This window comes from Bubalus bubalis, chromosome 3, assembly GCF_019923935.1.
Source record: "Bubalus bubalis isolate 160015118507 breed Murrah chromosome 3, NDDB_SH_1, whole genome shotgun sequence".
Lineage (NCBI taxonomy): Eukaryota > Metazoa > Chordata > Mammalia > Artiodactyla > Bovidae > Bubalus > Bubalus bubalis.
The window spans coordinates 46020785-46043058 of record NC_059159.1 but is presented as its reverse complement, the minus strand read 5'-3'; the positions used below and the strand labels follow the sequence as shown (position 1 = coordinate 46043058).

Sequence of the window (22274 nt, the reverse complement as noted above, 5' to 3'; positions counted from 1 at the left end):
AGGAGGCACGGAGGAAGGCTTGAATTAACAAGTTCGGTTGGAGCGGTGGGTGGCGCGATTTCAGGAGAAGAGGAAGCGATGGACCAGCCCCTTCCGCTTCCACCATCTTGAATATCCCAACCCGGCTACAGGGCCCAGCGGAAAGGAAAGCAGATTTCTCCCGCTGAGGGAAGGTGGAGGGGCTGCTGGAAAATGGAAGGGCACAGGCTCAGCCTGCTTGAGCCCATGGGGGACCCGGGTGTACAGGTCCCAAAGCTTATTTCGTGCATCCAATTATTCGTTTATTTATTCAGCAAACTATTCATAAGCTACATACACTATCTCAGGCTTTACACCAAAATAAGGATATTGAATTGAAAAAAGACCAAGCCCTTGATCACAGCCTAGAAGAGGAGACTCACAGTCCACTTGGGCCTGAGGTCCCCGGTGCTAGGGTGGGATGACAGCCTTCACTTGGGAGGAGGGGGGTTCAGGGAAAGCATTGCAGGGCATGGGGTCCCTGAAGTCCTGAGATTATCTCATGAGATCCTCATGAGAGGGGTGCAGGAAGGACAGGGAAGGCCTTATGATGATGGAGCGGTGGTTGGAATGATACGGCAGGGAGGCTAGGGAGGCCGGCAGCCTCTAGATCTCACCAAGTTAAGTGAAGAGGTGCCCAAGCATGGGATCCTGGATGCCAAGGAGACCCAAAGAGAGATTAACAAAGAGGGAAAGGAGGAGGAAGTCTGGAGATGCACCTGAGAGGGGCCCCAGGTAGGGGGAAGAGAGAGTAGAGTGCAGCAGGAAGGAGGCCTGGGCCCTCAGGTTGGAGCTGAGGAGCAGGTGAAGGCCAAACACCCCGGCCCTCATTTCTTGCAGCCCAGCCTCCATCCCGTGATTCCCACAGCCATTCCCTCAGCCAGTCCTGAGGCCTGGCCCTCCCCAGTTCCAAGCCCTCCAGGCTTCTGAGGGCAGCGAGGGCCTCCACCCTGGGGAAGACTGACCACAAGCCCAGAGCTCTCTCCCGTCCACTGCACCCACTCTCCAGGCTCCTCGCCTCTGAGCACCCCTCAGGGCATGTTGTGGTCACTCCTCTTGCTCCTGAAGAGTGAAATGGCCTCACAAGAATCACCCACTCACATGGATCCAGTACCGTCTCTGGGAGCTCACCTCAGGCTCCAGCCCTCTGCCAAGCAGACACTTAGTTGAATCCACCCACTTCCCTAAGTTCAGGATCCCCATTGTCTTCTTGCCTAGAGAGTCCCCGTGGACAGAGGAGCCTGGCCGGGTACAGTCCATGGGGTCCGAAAGAGTTGGACACAACTGAGCGACTAAGCACTGCCCTCCACCAACACATAAAGAAATGTGTTAGTGCCATGCTCTAGAAAAGGGCCCACAGAGCCTGGGTTTCCAGAACATCCTTCAGGCCAGCCTGTGTTCTGTGACCCGGGGTCCTAAGACAACTCTGGGTCCTGGGAGCCGGGACCAGGTCCCTAAGACCTGGTCCTCTACCTTGGAGACACCAGAACATATTTGCTAGTTGAACCTCTTGTGGAAAAAGAGAGAAATAAAAAATAAAATGAATCCTGGAGGGACATCCCTGCTGAGCCAGTGGTTAAGAATCCACCTGCCAATGCAAGGGACACAGGTTCAATCTCTGGTTCGGGAAGATCCCACATGCTGAGGGGCAACGAAGCCTGTGCACCACAACTACTAAAGCCTGCACACCTAGAACCCAAGCTCTGCAACAAGAGAAGCCACCACAACGAGAAGCCTGCACACCACAACTAGAGAGTACCCCTGCTCACTGCAACTAGAGAAAGCCCACGCATGGCAACAGAGACCCAGCACAGCCAGAAATTAAATTAAAAAGGAAAGAATCCCGGAGACCCCATACCCACAGCCTGACCAAAAGTTAGTTATATCCTTCCAGTGTAATGTTGGATTTCTCATCTGTTACCTTGAGTCAGGAGCCAAAGCACATGTATAGACACACACACACACACATGCACCCACACACACACGTATAGACACACACACAGACACACACACATGCACACACACACACACTCGCAAGGCAGGCAGCCCCATTCCCAGACATCCTCACCCAGCACAGCTCCCTGCAGGGTCACCTTGGGTCTCCACACTGGCCACTGATGGTCTGGGCTCCAACCACAGGGCCTTTCCCGGGGTGTCTGCATTCTGCTCCCTGAAGCTGTGGATGGTCTGAGCAGGAAAGAACCTGAGACCACCTATTCCAGACACACAGACACACACACCCTGCCCCTGCATGCCTGTTCTACAGAGGCCTGGTGGGAAGCAGTGATGGACTGATAGTCACATGGTGAATCTGTGGCCAAGCCAGGACTGTACTGACCCAAGCTTCTTGACCAGCTGTCAGCCCTCATGGACCATGAGCTATATCCATTCAGGACAAATCCATAATCGTGGTTAAGGACCTACTGTGAGCCTAACACCCAGGCAGGACACGGTCGGACTGCAGAAGACACAGGACAAAGCCCCTGCCTTTCAAGCTACAATCAGGAGCAGAGCTGCACACAGAATCCAGAAGTTCCAGGCTCCCTCCTGCCAGCAGAGTGAGCATGAGTTGTCCCTAGTGAGACACCAGCACTTGTCACTCAAACTGCATCCTCTGAGGTTGGATAATTCTGGGCGTGAAGGAGAAGCAGTTCAAAGCAGGACAGAAGCCAGAAGAAATTAGAGAAGAAACTGGACGTTGCTACAGTGCCAACTGTGCTGTCCTATATGGTAGCCACACTGAGCCTTTGATATGTGATCAGTGTGGAACTGAATTTTTATTATCATTGGATGTATATTCATTTAAATCGCCACAGGGGGCGAGTGGCCGCCATATTGGAGAGCACAGCCTCGGTAGCTCTGGTTGACCTCTTGAATTTTTGCCTTTGCAGCCATCCCCGCATTCCTCTGGGGCCATAACCACCCTCCCTCCCGGCCTTCCCCTCATGTTGAGCAATAGGAAGGGCTCCTTATCTCCATTTGCCAGGGATGAAGGCTGAGGTTAGGCAACTTCACCCAGGCCACCCAGCCACGCCTCCTGAATCCCCACACCCAGACTTCCTCCACAGTACCTTTCTTCAGGCTGAGAAATCATTGTGTCATGAGCATTTCTTGGAGACTCTGGTCACCTCAAAACTGCTCGTTTCCTGGCCTGGTGGAGGGTGAGCCTCACATGGGTGGAATTGACGTCCACACACCTGCTGAAGGACAAGAGGGGGCTCTGGTGAGTGAGGGATGTTTGTCCATAAGGCCACCTGAGGGGTGTGGCCATGCTCGGCTTTTCGGTCATTGCTCCCAAAGACTGAGGGGATGGCCAAGCCTCATCCCACCTTGGTCTTTGGAAGGGAGCCGCCTTCTTGACCTGCCAAGCCAGGTGGCCCCACAGATGTCACCTTGCCTCTTTGACGTTTCCAATTCCCCTCAATCCCCAGGAAAAGGAACCTGAGTCCTTAGAGAAGAGAGATGGGTGATGATGGAGGAGAAAGGAATGGAAAGCTGGCTGTTGAGGGAATAGCCACAGACAGCTTGATGACAGAGACAGAGAAGTAGGACAGGGAAGTAACTTTATAGAGTCAGACCCATGATCGAACACCCAGCCCTGCCTTTACCAGCAGATCAGATGAGCGCTCTCTGCAAACTCTAAACAGTCAAAGGTTGATAATGACAACCAGTAGATAGGAGGATGGTCAGACCATCCCAGAGGCAGAGACTGTTCCAAATATCCTACTCTGACCCAAGGGTCCTGGAGCACTTTATCCTCTGGGTAGCTCATTCTCAAAGCAGAGCCTCTGGCACATTCTTGCTTCACTTCTCAGAGATTTCAGGAAGCACTGAGGGAGCCATGCTCCTGGGTGTAACTCTGACCTACAGGGAGGACCTTTGGTGCCAAAGAGTGAATAAGGGAAAGGCATCCACTTTGGGTGGACCCAGCCCTATGGACTCATGCTCAGCAAGTAGAAAGTGACTACGAAATCAATCAAAAATGTCCCTCCCCCCAGGCTGACAATGCCTCCTTGGTCAAACATCCTTGTGGAAGGCTCCCTGGAAATATGCCACTTTAAAGAAGGCAGGCTCGGTCACACATGGACCTAGACAGCATGCCCCCAAATCCTGAGTTTTGGATGTTACATGTTACAGGAATAAAAATGATCTGGAGAACCCTGGTTAGGCAGAGTTAAACATGTTAATTCAGGGCGGGGATTCTCCATACATCATACTCCAAGATAGGAATGTTGCATAAAGCATTTATTTCCCTAATGCTTTTGACCGTGGAAAACCTTCTTTTTCATGGAGGACCTCACAAAATAGAAAAAGGACTGAAAAGCTGTCCTAGGCTACAGAAGTGCAGATTTCATGACCAGCATTTTGCTAAAGGAAATTAAATTGAAGGCAGGTGGGAGGTTGTTAAAAATGAAACTCTGTGTAGATGCCTCTGAGTAACTTCAAAGATAAAAGAAATAAGCAGTGGGTTATCTAGGCTGCACATGAGAAAACCCAGATTCAGACAAGCTTGGGCATAAAAGAATTGTATTACCCCTGGAATCCAAGGCAAGCTTCAACAACACAGCTGCGGGAAGGCAAAGGGGCAGCACGAGAAACACCTGGAAACAAGAGCACCCGCCTCCTTGGTCTTTCACCCCTTCTGTTACCTCTCCTCTCTCTGATTTGCTTTTTTCTCTCTCACTAGAGACCGGGTTTCTCCGCACATGAATCTTTTCACACATAGTTCCCAATAGATTTATAATTTTTCACATCCTACCATCAGGGAGAGGCCACTCGGAGTCTCCCATTGTTCTATTAAAAAGAGAAAAACAAGGAAGGGACTCATTGGCCCAGCCCAGTCAGGTGCTCTCCCCTGGGCCAATCAGTGACCACTGGGCATGTCTATGGAAGGACAAGGGAGCCCTGAGGGAGCTGGGTTCCACACGCAAGTCCTGGGAATGGCGCTTCTCAGGGAGGTAGGGATGAGCATGGAGATGGGTTACATCTGAGCAAACTGGAATCAGTGTGCTGGGAGCCCGCTAATAGACTTGCATTCTAGACAGATAGGCTCAAAATTATCGCCTTCATTCAAGCTGATGTAGAATACACTTTTTAAAATATGAATGCACTTTAATTTTTTATTTTTATATTTTCTTTTTTTAAACTTTTTATATTATATTGATTATAGTTGATTAACAATGCCGTGATAGTTCCAGGTGTCCAGCAAAGTGATTCTGTTATATGTACATATATATCTATTATTTTTAAAATTCTTTTCCCATTTAGGTTGCTACATAATATTGAGCAGATATTGTGTAGATAGCGTATTGAGCAGAGAGCATACACCCTGTGCTATGCAGTAGGTCCCTTTTGAGAATACACTTTTTAAAGGATTTTTTTAATGTCGACCATTTTTAAAATCTTTATTGAATTTATTACAATGTTGCTTCTGTTTTATGTTTTGGTTTTTTGGCCACGAGTTATGTGGGATCTTAGCTCCCCAGACCAGGGATCAAACCTGCACCCCCTGCATTGGAAGGTGAAGTCTTAACTGTTAATACTAGACTGCCAGGGAAGTTTTGAAAATATACTTTTTAATCAAGTAAACTCTGCCTTGATGTCCCCAAATCCTAGTGTTGGGGGAAAATGAATTTGATGTTATGTTTTTAAGCATAGAAATTATTTTGAGAGTCCTTGCTCTAATAGAGTCAATACCTTGCCCCATGTCATCTCCCCAGGCTCATTTCCTCCTACTCAGCCCCGTGTTCACATGGCTGTAGCCACTCTGACTTCCCTGTGACTCCCTATACACCCCAGGAAAGCTTCCCTTTGAGCACCTGCATCCTCCATTCCCTCTGCCTAGAATTCCCTGCTCAGCCCATGTGGCTCATGGCCTCACCTCTGTCCAGTCTTGCTCGGATCTCACCTCCCCTCACTGCCCTATTTAAAACTACACTCCACCCCACTCCTCACTCCTCCTTGTCTGTTCTGCTCGTCCTTTGTTCCATGTCATGTCATCTTCAAGGATGCCATATGAGTTACTTATTTACTAATATTTTGGGTTGTGAATCTGTCTCTATTGAAACACAGGCTACAAAAGGCTAGGGATCTTGGATGGTCTGGCTCACTGACATATACCAGGGCAATAGATATCTGATACATTTGTTGAGAGAGAGAAAATATCGCTGCACTGTGCAGGGTGATGGGACCAGGGTGGCTGGTTGGTTCAGTTGCTACATCGTGTCCAACTCTTGCAACCCCATGGACTGTAGCCCACCAGGCTCCTCCATCCATGGGATTCTCCAGGCAAGAATACCAGAGTAGGTTACCGTTTCCTTCTCCAGGGGATCTTTGATCCCGACTTAGGGATCAAACTTGAGTCTCTTTCATTGCCGTCAGTTTTTGTTTGTTTGTTTGTTTTTACCACTGAACCACCAGTAGCTCCCTTGTGCCATGAACATTCTGTCCCATGAATCCCCAAAGTGACCCTCCAAACAAGGTATAATCCCCATTGAAAAATAAAGAAGCTGGAGCCCAGAGAGGTTGAGGAAGCTCCCCAAGCACACACACCTTTCTAAGCAGTTGAACCCAGCTGAAAACCCACTTACGGACCCACAAGCAAGTCTCGTTCCACTGCATTCCTTTAAAACTCAAAAAAAGTGATCGTAAAGGCACAGCCATAAAAATATCTCAGAAAAAAATATTCCAGTGACATCTTTGGAGACAGAATGGCATATAATGATAGGTCTGTTGCTGTTCTCCCTTTCTATTTTTTCCTCTTTTTTTTCCCATAGCAGAATCCTTGTATTGAACAAAAGCTTTAGCACAGCCCCAATATATAAAGCAGATAAAGGAAGAGCTGCTCTGGTTCAACTGGAGATAGTTTAATTTCTCCATGCTCCACTGTGGCTGACCTTGAGACTCCCTGAGGAACCCTAGGGCTCCAAGGAACCCAATTTGAAAACCACTGAGTAAGTGGGACTTCTCTGGTCTAGGGGTTAAGATGGTGCTTTCAATCCCTGGTTGAGGAACTAAGATCCCATGTGCCACGAGGCATGGCAAAATAAAAATAAAAGTAAATCTTTCTTAAAATTAAAAAAAAAAAAAGGCTGAATGGGCAGCTGATGCTATTGGGAATGAAAAGCACCCATTGGTCCTATGGCTTGTGTACATCCTGGGATCAGTTCTACTTCTATCCCTCTTCTCCTGGAACGGTGAAAGGAGCTCATGATGTGCCCACTGAGCCTCAGGGAAGATTATGGTCTAAACTTCTGATTGGACACAGTGGAAGGAACATAAATATGTATGGAGGCTCTCTCCCAAATCTCTCCTAAATGGCAATTGAGAATTTTTTTTCAAGTATAAACCCACAAGGCCAAAGAAGGTGGGAAAGAAGAGAACAGTGGTTGTCAGCAAGTTTATGGAAAATGGAGAGCAGATGTTAATTGACTGGTCAGAGCAGACAAGGCTGAAGGATCGGGGTCTGCACAGAGAAACTGATTAAAGCCAAACAGTTCTCTCCATAGACAGCCCCCTTCCTTGAGAAAGGATGAGGATTGGAGGCATCAGATGTTGCAGACAGTGAGGATGAGAGGGGCAGCTAAAACTAGGAGGATTAGTTAGAAGTCTGTGAAAGAAGTTGTGCAACCAAATATCTCTCTACACCCGAGCAAAAAATCAGATTGAAAAATAGATAGGCTCAGGACTTCCCTGGTGGTCTAGCAGTTCAGAGTCTGCCTTGCAATGCAGGAGACACGGGTTCGATCCCTGGTCAGGGAACCCCCTCCCGCATGCCAGGGAGCAACCAGGCCCTTGTGTCTCAACTAGAGAGTCCGTACAGCACAATAAAAGATACTGCACGTGGCAACAAAGAGCCCCATGCCACAACTAAGACCCACTGCAGCAAATAAATAAATGAACAAGTAAATTCATTTTAAAAAAGAAATAGATAGGCTCTGGACTGGGGGAAACCAGACTTTTGGACTCTGTGGGAGAAGGCAAGGGTGGGATGATTTGACAGAATAGCATTGAAACATGTATATTACCATATGTGAAATAGATGGCCAGTCCAGGTTCTTTGCATGAGACAGGGAGCTCAGGGCTGGTGCACTGGCATGACCCTGAGGGATGGGATGGGGAAGGAGGTGGGAGCGGGGTTCAGGATTGGGGACACATGTACACCCATGGCTGATTCATGTCAATGTATGGCAGAAACCACTACAATAGTGTAAAGTAATGAGCCTCCAATTAAAATAAATTAATTTTTTTTAAAAAAGAAAAAATGAACTAATTTTAAGAAAGGGGAAAAAAAAAAAAACTGAGGGCATGGGTGAGGTGCTGTATAGAAACCAGGGAGATATGATGAGTTTCTCCCTCCTGAGTAGTGAGGTCCTCAGTCAGACTAATCTACCCCTCCCACCCCTAACCAGAAGCCTGGAGACACTGACCAGCTCAAGAGAAAATACCCACAGAGAATGACAGGCAGCAGTCCCCATACAGTTAGATCATCCTCGGGTGAAATCCCCTGGTAAGTCCTCCCACATACAAAGAAGACTGTCCAGACACTAAATAACTCTTAAAGATATATGGAGAGACAAAAAGCCAAGCACTTGAGAGAAGCCACTTAACAGAAAGGGGCTTCCCAGGTAGCACAATGGAAAAGAATCTGCTTGCCAATGCAAGAGATGTGAGTTTGATCCCTGGATCAGGAAGATCCCCTAGAGAAGGAAATGGCAACCCACTCCAGTAATCTTGCCTGGGAAATCCCATGGACAGAGGAGCCTGGCGGACCACAGTCTACAGGGTTGCAGAGTTGGACACAACTGAGCGACTGAGCCTGCACACATGCTAACAGGAAAGGAATCAAAACCAAACAAACAAAAAAGAAACTTTGAGGAAATAGAGATAATGGTTAATGGCATGAGTTCTGCTGCTGCTGCTGCTGCTGCTGCTAAATCGCTTCAGTCGTGTCCGACTCTGTGAGACCCCATAGACGGCAGCCCATCAGGCTCCCCCGTCCCTGGGATTCTCCAGGCAAGAACACTGGAGTGGGTTTCCATTTCCTTCTCCAATGCATGAAAGTGAAAAGTGAAAGTGAAGTCACTCAGTCATGTCCGACTCTAGCAACCCCATGGACTGCAGCCTACCAGGCTCCTCTGTCCATGGGATTTTCTAGGCAAAAGTACTGGAGTGGGGTGCCATTGCCTTCTCCGAGTTGTAGAGCCTTGGTTCAAATCCCAGCTATTCAGCTTACCAGCTGCGTGACCTCAGACAAGTTACTTAGCCCCTCAGAGCCTCAGTTCCATTATCTCTAAAATGAGAATAATATTATTATCTGTTCTTTAAGGTTGTTAGAAAGGTAGAAATGGGTTCATATTTTTGTGAAACACTTAGCAAAGTGCCTGAATAATATCAGGCACTATGTACGTGTTTGATAAATAAAAAATAAATGCAGAGAGCAGAAGGAAACTTCAAAACATTTTAATTAAAATTCTCAAGAGGTAAGAGATGATACTGCATTCATAAACACCAGCTATTAAAATTGGATGCTATTAAAAAGTAACATCCAAAGAAAAAAAATTTTTTAAACCTACTGAAAATTAAAAATATGATTGCAAACATTTTTTAAAACCAAAGAAGGATTGGAATTGAGGAAATTGCCTGAAAAGTAAAACAAAAAAGACGAACAGATGGAAAATGGGAGAGAAAAAAATGCAAAAATGAGAAAGCAAACCGAGAAAGCTCAACATCCTACAACTAAGATTTCTAGAATTACAAAAGTGAGAGTGGAAAAGAAGATGTTGCCAAAGAAATAAAATAAGAAAAATTCCCAGCTGACCCACACAATTTTCCATAATGAAAGAATTCATTAAGTCCTATCTGCAATAAGTGGCAAGAGAACCAGACCAAGATGCATCCTTGCAAAATTCAGGCTCAGAAAGAGAATGTTTCAAAAGGTTCTGGAGAGGAAAAAACCAGTCAAATACCTAGAATCTAAAATTAGAATCAACTTCTCAATGCATTCAGTAGAAGCCAGGAGACAATGGCAGAATGCCTTCAAATTTGGGGCAGGGCCCAGGGAGCAGGAATCTTTCTTGTCTAAGAGAGAACTCTATATCCAGCAACCTATAAATTAAGTAAGGATAGAATTTGGTTTCAAATATATTTGATATATCAAGAGTAGAACATTTAATTTCTGCTCCCTTAAGGGCTTCACTGCACATAGTGATTGCAGCCATGAAATTGAAAGACGCTTACTCCTTGGAAGGAAAGTTATGACCAACCTAGATAGCATATTCAAAAGCAGAGACATTACTTTGCCAACAAAGGTTCGTCTAGTCAAGGCTATGGTTTTTTCCTGTGGTCATGTATGGATGTGAGAGTTGGACTGTGAAGAAAGCTGAGCGCTGAAGAATTGATGCTTTTGAACTGTGGTGTTGGGGAAGACTCTTGAGAGTCCCTTGGACTGCAAGGAGATCCAACCAGTCCATTCTGAAGGAGATCAGCCCTGGGTGTTCTTTGGAAGGAATGATGCTAAAGCTGAAATTCCAGTACTTTGGCCACCTCATGCGAAGAGTTGACTCATTGGAAAAGACTCTGATGCTGGGAGGGATTGGGGGCAGGAGGAGAAGGGGACGACAGAGGATGAGATGGCTGGATGGCATCACTGACTCAATGGATGTGAGTTTGAGTGAACTCCGGGAGTTGGTGATGGACAGGGAGGCCTGGCGTGCTGCGATTCATGGGGTTGCAAAGAGTTGGACATGACTGAGCGACTGAACTGAACTGAACTGAACTGAAGGGCTTCCCTGCTGGCTCAGATGGTGACAAATCTGCCTGCAATGCTGAAGACCCAGGTTCAGTCCCTGGGTCGGGAAGATCCCCTGGAGAAGGGAATGGCAACCCACTCCAGTATTCTTCCCTGGAGGATTCCATGGATGGAGGAGCCTGATGGGTCCATGGGGTCGCAGAGAGTCTGACACTACTGGACAATTAACACTTTGGGTTCCCTGTTGGCTCAGATGGTAAAGAATCCACCTGCAATGTAGAAGACCTGGGTTTTGTCTCTGGATCAGAAAGATATGTTACAGTATTATCAACCATAGTCACCATGTTTTCATAAAATCTTCTGACCTTAGACATCTTATAACTGAAAGTTTGTACACTTTGTACACTTTTACTACCTTCTCCATTCCACCCACCCCCAGCCCTTGGCAACCTCTTTTCTGCTCTTTCTATGACTTTGATCTTTTTTTTTTTTTTTTTTGCCATTTCAGCCATCGGTACAAGCCAAACAAAACAAAAAGAAAAAAAATAGGAAAAACAAAACAGTTTCACAAGGAAGAGATCAAAAATGTTATATACTCTAAGACTGGGGTGTGGGTAATATTTGCACAGTCATAATTAAGTGAAAGCTGGATACTGACATCTAGGTGAAAGGCAAGAGAGTATGCAGGATATTTCATATAAGGAGCTTACAGCTTCCGCTCCCATGGTGGAAATTCAGTAGATAATACTTAAAAGTTATACAAATCAAGAAATAACTGTCCAGCAGTTGATGTCCATGAAACTATGAAAGTCAGTTCTGGGAGAAACAGCTCCAACTCTTGAGAGTAATTGCCTCTGAGGAGTGTGTCTCAGGGGATGGGGAGAGGTGGAGCAGGAAAATACTATTTTTCATTAAAAGCCTTGAGGTACCATTTGGCTCTTAAAATTATGTACATGTATTGCTTTGATCAAAATTAAAATTAAATTAAAAAATAATCATAAATTTTCCATATAGCTGGAGGGCCTGAGCAACTCTCAAAGGTAGCATGGTTCCCAGCCCCCATCACAAATGGGACAGAGCAAGAGTGGAGGGAGATGGTTGCTATGGTTTCCCTGACATCTCCGCCTCCGGGAGAGACTTTTGTGCTAGTGCCTGGTACCAAGGACCTCTCCACAAGGAGAGGTGTGGGCTCTGGCTGAATTCTGAGAGTCCAGAGCACCGGACTATGCTGCATGCAGCCAGCTGTGATTCTGAGCTTGCTCTCAAGAGTGGACCTTTGTCCTGGAAAGCTGGTCTCCACAGGTGCCAAAGAATCTGGAGAAATGATGCCATGAGTCAGAAGCACCCTTGGAGGCAGGCATCAATTAAGTAGATCAATCTGTGAAGACCTGCTTCATGCAGATGCTAAGTGCTATGCAGGTGCTCTAGTTAAATCTCCCAGGCAGCCAGGCAATGGTCGGAGGGGACCATCTAGGAGGTGGATGAAACAGCCCCAGTTCAGAGCTCACATCTCACAGAGCCTACTGTGTGCCTGACACTCAGGGATACAGATGTAAGGCCCAGTCCAGGTTTTCAAAGCATTCACCGTCTAGGGACTATCCCAAGGGCTCCTTTTATGTAGGAGATGGAAACTCATTGATCCAAGGGTTCTCACGTTAAATGCCTCAAGGAATGGCAGGCAACTGCACTCTGCTTGTAAGCATGTAAGCAATTAAATGTCATGAAGTGTTAAGACAGATAGAGGAAAGCTGGGGTACAAAGGAGGAGATAAATTGTTCTGGAAGAGAAGAAAAGTGTTTCTCAAGGAGGCTTCAGAGAGGAGATGACCTCTGGTCCCATGCTCAGGCCTGTTTGCCAGGTGGCTGGGCAGTATGTGAGAGTCAGAGGAGGGGGTAAGTTGTAGGGAGGGGAGATGCCATGCAGAGGGAGGGGAATTGAGAGCAAAGGCCAAGCCCAGCCCCTGGTGTCCCGAGGTGGCTGGGTCCAAGGGTGAGGTCTGGGGCTGGAGAGGTAGGCAGAGACCAGCCCTCCACAGGCCTGGTGTGCTCTGCTGCAGCATAGATCTTCTCCTGCGGGTCCTGCTACCCACAGTGTGGTCCTCCAGCCAACAGCACTGGCATCCCTAGAGAGCTCCCCAGTAATGCAGAAGTCAGACCCCAGCCCAAGTCTGCCTGGTAACAGGATCCCCAGTGACTCACATTCAAGTAGGAGAAGCTCTGATCTAGACCACTGTTCCCATCCTTTGGAAATACGAGGATGCCTTTTTAACATCCCAGATATTTCTCAGACATCACCCACACGTGAATGCTATCGTGTTTTTAACATTCATTTATTGAAAAAAATTCAATAACAAAAAGTTGCTATGAATTTGGTAATGCTTTGAACAAGATTTGCAATCTATATACAGGATCTGTTCAGCAATCTAGTGGGACCTAACTTCTGCCGGCGGGGTGCGTCAACAGAATCTTTATCAACAGAATCCTAATCATTCACTAACTTCCCCTATAGTTTCAGAGACATGGCACTTTCTCCTACACGCTGGTTACCCTCCCAGACTTATCAGCCCTCTCAGTCATTTATAATCTCTGAGCCTGAATGAACTAGGGAAACTCATTATTTAAATAATCCTTGAAATAAATCTTTTTGTAATGAGCCTAGACCCAACTCCACATTCGGTGCCTTCTCTAATGTATGTTTGGTAACTGTTCTGTTTAATAGAATTGCACTTCTCTGTTGCATAACCAAGACCTAACATTAACCCTCACCCTGCCTGACCCTCAAGCCGCAAGTATCTAACCAACTGTCCTGGGTGTTCTCAGGTTTTGACCCTCCAAATACCAGAAGCTTGCGTGTCCATTGGCTCAGAAAGCCCTGTTTACTTCTTTGAGAAAGGGATGCTCTGTCTCTGGGCACAAGCTGTGCCCACCCTAACCCTACCCAGTGTAAGAAGTGGGACCTCCGGAACTCCACAAGCCATGCAGGACAGGTGGTTCTCCTGGGGCTTTGGAGAGAGGGTCCCAGGACCCTCCCCACATATGCCTGGCCAAGCCAAGCACATCCCTAAGTGCACCTCAGCTAGTGAGCACTTTAGATACAAAGATTCACTGCGGTCAGCTCTGTTGGGATCAGCATGAAAACAAAAGTGCTCCGTGGGACTTCCCTGGCGATCGAGTGGTTAAGACTCCGTGTTTCTAATGCCGGGGGCATGTGTTTGATCCCTGGTCAGGGGTCTAAGAACCCATATGCCAAATAAATAAATAAATTGATTAAATTCTCCTAGAAAATAAGTTAAAAATACTTAAAAAAAAAAAAAAAGAGTGCTTCAGTGGTTATATCTTCAGATCCTGGAAGAAGGGGTGGAGCTAGAAAAAGGGGATAAAATTTGTAAGCAGGCAATTTTCAACTCAGTGCAAAGATAGACTTTGGAAACCAAAGCTACCCCTGCAGGTAGTGAGGTTTCTATTCCCAACTGTGCTCCAACCAACAGCTGCCCTTCAGTGGACATTGGGGCAAAGGGGCCTCCTGCTGCCTCTCAGAGGTGAGGTGGTAGATGCCCTCTGGGGATGCTCCCCGTCAGGATCCAACCAGGAAACCAGCAGCAGCCACAGACTGGGTAATACAAGGAACGATTAGTGAAGGGCTAGTCCACAAAGGTGCAGGCAAGGCTTGAAGAAGGCAGTACCAATGGGGCTTCCAGGCAGCGCTAGTGGTCCCTGCCTGCTAATGCAGGAGACGCAAGAGACACAGGTTTGATCCCTGGGTCGGGAAGATCCCTGGAGGAGGGCATGGCAACCCACTCCAGTATTCTTGCCTGGAGAATCCCATGGACAGAGGAGCCTGGCGGGCTACAGTCCATAGGGTCAGAACGAATCGGACACGACTGGAGTGACTTAGCATGCATGCACACACCATTGGGGCTGTGGGCTGAGCCTGGTAGCAGAGAGAGCCATTTCCATGCCTGGGAAAGACGGAAAGAGCCAATATCAGAATGGAGAGCTAGTCCCCCAGCCCAGGGCTGTGCCCTTCAAGGTGGCATGCAGCTGACCCACAGGGACCAGAGGACAGAGTGGAGAGACTAAATAACCCAGCCTGACTCTCCTGTCTCCCCTTGTTTATCAGCTGGGCCCACCACTGGCTAAAGCCAACCAGAAGCTAGAGGGCAAGGGAGTCCAGCAGTACACTCTACCCAAGGGCAGCTCCCGGAGCAGAGAGCGGAGTGGAGAGGATGGTGAGGGGACACGCAGAGCCATCCTGCGCTGAGATGCATCTCACCATATGGCTGACCTCCCTCCCACCCTTCACTCCCAAGCTAGCCATCCTAGCCACTGTTACAATTTCCTCCAACCCAAGATTGCTTTATGCCAGTACATCCTCGCCTTAGCCTAGAAAATTCCTCCAGATTTTCAGACGCTTCTTTGCCTCCCTCTCTCCAGTGTTTATTGCCTCGGTTCGCTTCCTGTAATTTGCAAAGATTAAAGATACAAGCTGCTTTCCTTGCGATGTGCTTTCTCTGCTCCATTATGCACTCTGCCCCTCGCTCCCCATCTCCTCCCGCAGAGCTTCCCAGCCCTTTCTGCAGGCACAGGAAATGCTCGCCTTCGCCTGCTGCCAACCATGGCCCGGCTGCTAAAAAAAATGCTGGGAGACTCTGGCTTCTGCAGGTTGAAGCCTCTTTACTACCTTCCTCCTGATTCAACATCACCTTTCATGTTAGGCCACCAGGATCTCAGCTTGGTCCCAATTAGCAAGGGCTTCTGATGCTGTGTGCGTGTAGTAACTTCCTGTTCTCTGCTCTCTGTCTCTCTCTGGGGCTTTGAATCCTGGTGTTCATGATGTGTAAACAAATCCTCCACTGCACCGGGAGCCTGCCCTCTTTGAAGCCACTCAGTGTTGAATCATTTGGTGGCAAAAGAAATAGGAAGATGTGAACATTTCTGTCCAGCACCAAGCAGGGTTATCATCAGGGTTGGCTTCGTGGGTGTGTGAGCTCTGCAGTCACGCAAGCTCGGGAGGGTCACACTCTTGAGCTTTTTGTGTTTTGGCTGCTCTGCGCGGCATATAGGATCTTAGTTCCCTAAGCAGGGATCAAACCCATGCCTCCTGCATTGGAAGCACAGGGTCTTAACCACCAGATCACCAGGGAAGTCCCAGACTCTTGGTTTGGTGCTTTGCTATGGCAGCTCAGTGGTAAAGAATCCACCTGCTGATGCAGGAAATACGGTTTCGATCCCTGGGTCAGAAAGTTCCCCTGGAGAAGGAAATGGCAACCCTCTCCAGTATTCTTGCCCAGGAAATCCCAGGGACAGGGGAGCCTGAAGGGCTACAGTCCATGGGGTCGCAAGAGTCGGACATGACTTAGTGACTAAAGAACAACAACAACTGCTATCTTGAGTTTCTCAGTAAGTTTTTGACAGTGGGTCCCACATTTTCTTTTGGTTCCCAGAATTGCACAGATGGTCCCGGTTATGGCTACTGTTATTATCACTGCTGTTGCTGATGTTTTGTGTGCAGCCCAGTGGCATCTCAGCAGATGAGGCCTTCTGCCTCCTGCAACACGGGAGGGATCCTATCTCTGGGCGGTAAGTGGTGCAGGTGTTTCCCAGGGTCCAGGTAAACCCTGGGCAGACTCCCAGCAGGTCCAAGGGCAGGGAACAGTCAACGTAGCAGAGGACACTCCCTCACTAGTTCACTTCATTCCACAAACAATTACTGAGCTCTGCTCTGTTCCAGGCACTTTCAGGGATATGACAATGAAAAGGATATTATCTTTTCTCCTGCTTCTGGACAAAAGACACAGCAGGGTACCTGCATGGGGAAGCGGGCTGCTCAAGCCCTTTTCACCCCCACTGCTCTGAGATGCCTCGGGTCTGCTCACAGCTGACAGTCTACAACTACACGGGCCAGTAATGTGGTCAGCAGTCACATGTGGCTACTTAATTTTAATTAATTAAAATTCAGTTGGATAAAAAAATGAACAGGTAAATAAAGCAGGCCAGATAAAGGTAAATATGTGAAATGATGGATATGTTAATAAGAGGTGGAACCCTTTAAATTTTAATTAATTTTAATTAATTCAATTAATTAATTAATTCAATTGGCTAAAAAGTAAATAGATGAATAAAGCAGGCCAGGAAAAGGTACATATGTACAGTGACGGTTGTTCAGTCACTCTGTCGTGTCCAACTCTTTGCAACCCCATGGATTGCAGCACACCAGGCTTCTCTGTCCTTCACCATCCCTGGGAGTTTGCTTGAACTCATGTCCATTGAGTCAGTGATGCCATCCAACCATCTCATCCTCTGTCACCCCCTTCTCCTCCTGCCTTCAATCTTTCCCAGCATCAGGGTCTTTTCCAATGAGTCGGCTCTTCGCATCAGGTGGCCAAAGTATTGGAGCTTCAGCTTTAGCATCAATCCTTCCAATGGATATATTAATTAACCCATTGAGGGGGGAAGGATCCTTTCACAATGTATACGTATATCAAATTATCCTACTGTGCCCTTTAAATACTATATGATTTTGTCAACTATGCTTCAAAAAAGTTGGGGGGGGGTTATTTATTTATTTATCTATTCATTTATCAATTCAGTTCCTCAGTTACACTAGTCATGTTTCCTGTAGCTAACAGTACCAAGTGGGATCGCACAGATTATAAAACATTCTGTCTTCGCAGAAGGTTCCTCTAGACAGCACTGTCCTGAAGGAGGCAGAAACCTGATTCATCGTTTTCTGCTCATCCGGTGGCTGCATGTTTGTAACGATACGAGAATACTTAGGAATTTACTCTGCCTGGCCCCAGCTGCTTTCTGGAATAAATGCCCCATTCAAACCCTAACTCAGTCTGAGAAGCCTTGGGCGGCTCTCACTAACAGGCATGCCTGGCTGTCTGCCTTGCCCATTACTCACAGCCCTTCTGACACCAAGTCCTCATTCCTCATTTCTCCCTGTAACCACCGGCTCCTCCTCCGAGCCTGTCTGACAGGCTCAAAGGTTTCCGAAGCTCGCTTTTATATCGCAGGCACACAGCTTCACTAGCTCTGGAAAATGCGTTTTGGCATCTCGCCTGTCCCACCCCCCTGCAGCTCACTGAACGTGCTTTTTGTTCATCCAGGTACGGGCATTCCTGTCCCCCAGCATCACCGGTGTTCACTCTCCTCCCCCATCACAGCCTGTACTTTAGGCTCGTTGGGCGGGCCTTAGAAAACACAGCCCCTGACAGCTGGCCGCTCAGCCCTCCTCTCCCCACCCCGTCTGCCTTCTCTGGCATTCCCCCTTCCTGATGGAGCTGTGGGCTAAGCCCTGGGCTGGACTGTGGGTACCAGACAGAGCAAGAAGCCCTCTCTTCTCTTGAGGCATCCACCATCCACCGGACAGCTCGACACAAGCACTGAGGAACATGGGCGGGAGTTTGGATGGAGCAATCTGGGTAAAGAGACGGCAGAAGAGTTGACCCAGCTGCAGGAAAAGTGGAGATGTCCCTGGGACTCTCTCCTGCTCCAGGAGGACGCATATGAAAGGATTCCCGGCCGAGGCCCTCTTTTGTCTAAACTCCGTATCAGCTGCTGTCCTCCTCATCTAGATCGTGAGAGCCCTGCCCATCCTTCCTCCCATTCCACCTGCCCTGTGCCCCTGACCTTGGAATTCTCACCAGCTCCAGGCCTATCCCCTGCCTTGGTCACCAGCCCCCAGAGTTTCCCAGGCCCTGATCAGTCACACGCCTGGCTCCAGCCCTTCCGTCCTCCTCACCTTTCTCCTCTGTGCCAGCTTTAGAGCATGTCCCCAAACTGTCCCCATGCTATGGCCCTGGTGTTGACAATCCCCCTTCCTTGACCTCTGACCTCCACCACTACCACCCCCCATCTTAACTGATTTCTGCATTTACCCGTCCTCTCCCCATTCTCTGCTTTTGGAACACTCCTTGATGCGGACTCTAGATTGGCCTTGCCCTTTAATGCGTGAGTGAGGTTGGAATCACAGATGTCTCCCTCATCCATTCAACAATCATTCCCTGGATGCCTGTAAGATGCCCTAGTGGAAAAGACAGTGAGATAAAGGATGATGATGTGGTGTGGCAGAGGCTTTGCTAAGTGTATGTGAAGAATACAAGCAAGCAGAAGGAGTTGCTCTGGTGGGGCTGAGGGTTGAACCTTCATTGATGAGGAGGACAATGGTCAGTCAGGTGGACCAAGTAGCTCTCTAGGCTCCTTTGTCCATGGAATTCTCCAGGCAAGAATATTGGAGTGGGTAGCCATTCCCTTCTCGAGGGGATCTTCCTGACCCAGGGATCAAATCCAGTTCACATTGCAGGTAGATTCTTTACTATCTGAGCCACCGGGGAAGCCCAAGTAGAAAGATATTCCAGGACAAATGAGATGCGTGTGCACCCCTGCCGAGCAGAGATTAGTAACAACCAGTCTGATTGTTGATCAGGGATCGGTAACAGCCAATCCAGTGGCCCTGATGGGTTGAACCACGTGGTGCCATGAAGCAGAGGGCTGCCCAGAAGGAGGCTGGAATGGAGGTGGGTGAAGGCAATTGGGCTCCTTATAAGTGACTCAGGTTTGCAGGTGGAAAGTTCATTCTTCAGGCTGTTTGCAAAGAATATGACAGAGAAGAAGGCCCAGGAAAGAGTGAAGGATCCCATAGGTGCATTCCCTACCAATTTTAAGCACCAACACATAGGATGAGCCAGGCCCTGCTGCCCCATCCCTTCCTGCCGTGCCTTCCATCACTGCCAGAAAGAGAAAAAAGGGGAGGAGCTTTTCTTCTAGTTGCCCACTTCCTGCAGCTCCAAGGGGCTTGCAAACAAGCCCCATATCTTTATTCTGACTGCAGCAACATTGTGTTTTCATTCTCCTGATCCTCTCAGCTCGACTCAGCTCATGGCCCAGTAGAGAAGTTAGTAAATAAAAAGCATAGGTGCAGCCAACACAACACTGTAAAGCAATTATCCTCCAATCCAAAAAAAAAAAATGTTAAGAAAAAGAAAAAGCATAGGTGCTTGACTCACTTTGTAATCCCATTCTGTAGTTTTGGAGACTGAAGCAAGGAGCTGTTGGCCTAAATGACCTGAATTCTTTTCTTATGAGTACTGTAACAGACTGCCACAAAATTAGTGGCATCAAACAACCCAGATTTATTATCTTACAGTTCTGGAAGCCAGAAGTCAAAAGTGCATTTCAAGGTATCGGCAGGGCTGCATTACCACTAGAGGCCCGAGGAGAAAATTCCATTCCCTTGCCTTTTCCAGCTTCCTGAAGCTGCCTACATCCCTCGGCCTGTGGCTCCCTCCTTCATTCTCAAAGCCAGAAGCAGAGTATTTTTCCACATCTCTCTGACTCTGATCCTCCTGCCTCCCTCTTCTAAAGGCCCTTGTAATCCTGTTGGGCCACCTGGATCACCAAGGACAATCTCCCCATCTCCAAATCTTTGGTTACATCTGCAGCGTCCTTTTTCCAACATAAGGTAACATAGCTGCCGTTGCCAGGGATGCAGATGTACACATCTCTGGGGGCTGTGGTTCTTCTGTGGAGCTTTCCCAGCATCCCTGTGAGTCCTTCAGCCCCGGGAATCCCCGAACATCCGTTGTCACTGACCCATGGTTCTGTCCATCTTTGTTCTTTCAGAGGAAACGACGTTTGAAGCAGGCGTGAAGGTTCAGATCCACAGTCAGTCTGAGCCGCCTTTCATCCAAGAGCTGGGCTTTGGTGTGGCACCAGGGTTCCAGACTTTCGTGGCCACACAGGAGCAGAGGGTAAGTCCCCTGGGGTCTCTGGGATCAGGGGTCCTTGGCCTCTCTGAGCCACCAGCCACGTGAGGTGGAGAAATAGGATTCTCACTCCTGGAAGGCTCAGAATCCACCCAGGAGGCTGGAAGGAGTAGGGTTGGGTTCAGTTAAAACCCTCACTCTGAAATTGAAGAAAGGTATCCATTGACTTCTGTATGTGGATTCTCCTGGACCGCCTGTCAATTCTGAAATTGGGCGTGAGGGAAAACCAGCTTGTTTTCTTTTTCAGTGAACTGGTTGGGTTTTTTTTTCCCCTAAAAGATTCTGGGGAAAAATCTTTGTGATGGTGAGGTGGGAGGCCAGTGGATGCTAGGGTTTGGTGTGTTTCATCACTCTGTTAATACAATGCCAGGTGGCCTGCAAGAAGGAACAGAGGCAGGCATCAGTCTCCGTTTCGGAGTTTGATCGGAGGGTAGCCTCTTCATGGGTCAATGTCTGCTCTCTGATTCAGCACCAAGGGAGGGACCCTCCCAGCCAGCCAGCCAGCCAGCCAGGATGGCTGCGTCAGCTCAGCACGTCCGTGGAATATGGACTAGCACCGATGTGACATGTCCTACATGTCTCAGACGGGAGACCTTTGTAGATTCTCAGTGGGGAGGAGGTCTCAAGGCAGGACTGCAGAGAGACATTGGAATGGATGCTTTTTTTTCTCTTCATTTCCTGGTTTGCTTAGAATAAAAGCTGGAGAGCCTAGGACCCTGAGGGAGTCCTAAGCCAGGTCACCCAAGACAATTTGCCCTGGGAGGCCTGGAGTGAAGAGTGAGGTGAATGAGCGACAGGGAGCCCAGCTCTAAAGCATGAGGAAGGCAGAGTCCAGAGAACAGGGAGGAGCAAAGAGATCCACACATAACTTAAGAGCTCAGCTTGTTTTTAATATATGTTTCAAATCATCTTTCATCCAGTACTTAGCCACTTTATAGAGCAATTTTCTGTATTGGAAACTGATTTTAGGGACTTCTGTGGTGGGCTAGTGGCTCAGACCCCACACTTACAATGCAGGGGACCCGGGACTGATTCCATGGTCAGGAAACTAGATCCCACATGCCTGCAACTAGGATCTTATGTGCCGAAACTAAAGATCCACATCTTTAAAGTCCACATCTAAAGACCTGGTCCAGCAAATAAATAAATACAGTAAATAAATAATTTTTAAGTGAAAAAAAATAAACTATTTTTAAATCTCTAAGTGAAGAAAGTGTTAGATGCTCAGTCGTGTCTGACTCTTTGCAACCCCATGGACTGTAACCCCCCAGGCTCCTCTCTCCATGGGATTTCCCAGGCAAAAATACTGGAGTGGGTCGCCATGCCCTCCTCTAGGGGATCCTCCTGACCCAGGGATCAAACCCCGGTCTCCCCCACTGCAAGCAGATTCTTCACATCTGAGCCAAATCTCTAAGAGAGCTGTATTTTTGAATCTCTGGGAGAGCATTGATGGCACGGGCCTCATGAACTTACTGTACTTAACAGCCGGGCAGTTGCTAAAGGTCATGATCAACCTCCATGGCAGAACGTAGCAGGTGGGATGGCAGCTCCGTGGCAGGGGTAGAGAAAGCTTGGAAGTTGGTCCAGCATCTACAGGCCCCAGAGATGGAGGCAGACAGTGTGGGCAGAAATGGAGTGTTCAAGAGTGTGCAAGGTGGGAGCCAAGTGGAACAACCAGAAAACATCATCCTAGAGGACATGAAGCTGACAGCAGGGAGCCAAGTTCAGGGCTGAGGA

The 22274-nt window shown here is 48.0% G+C and overlaps 1 protein-coding gene across 2 annotated transcripts in view; it reads left to right on the top strand.

Moving 5' to 3' along the window:
* Positions 1–22274, top strand: part of ASIC2 (acid sensing ion channel subunit 2) — a 1251793-nt gene that overhangs the window by 1156152 nt on the left and 73367 nt on the right. For both annotated transcript variants that reach the window (XM_044939542.2, XM_006059463.4), the window contains exon 3: positions 20395–20522. In XM_044939542.2, the coding sequence (XP_044795477.1) occupies positions 20395–20522 (128 nt within the window). The remainder of the gene's footprint in view (positions 1–20394; positions 20523–22274) is intronic.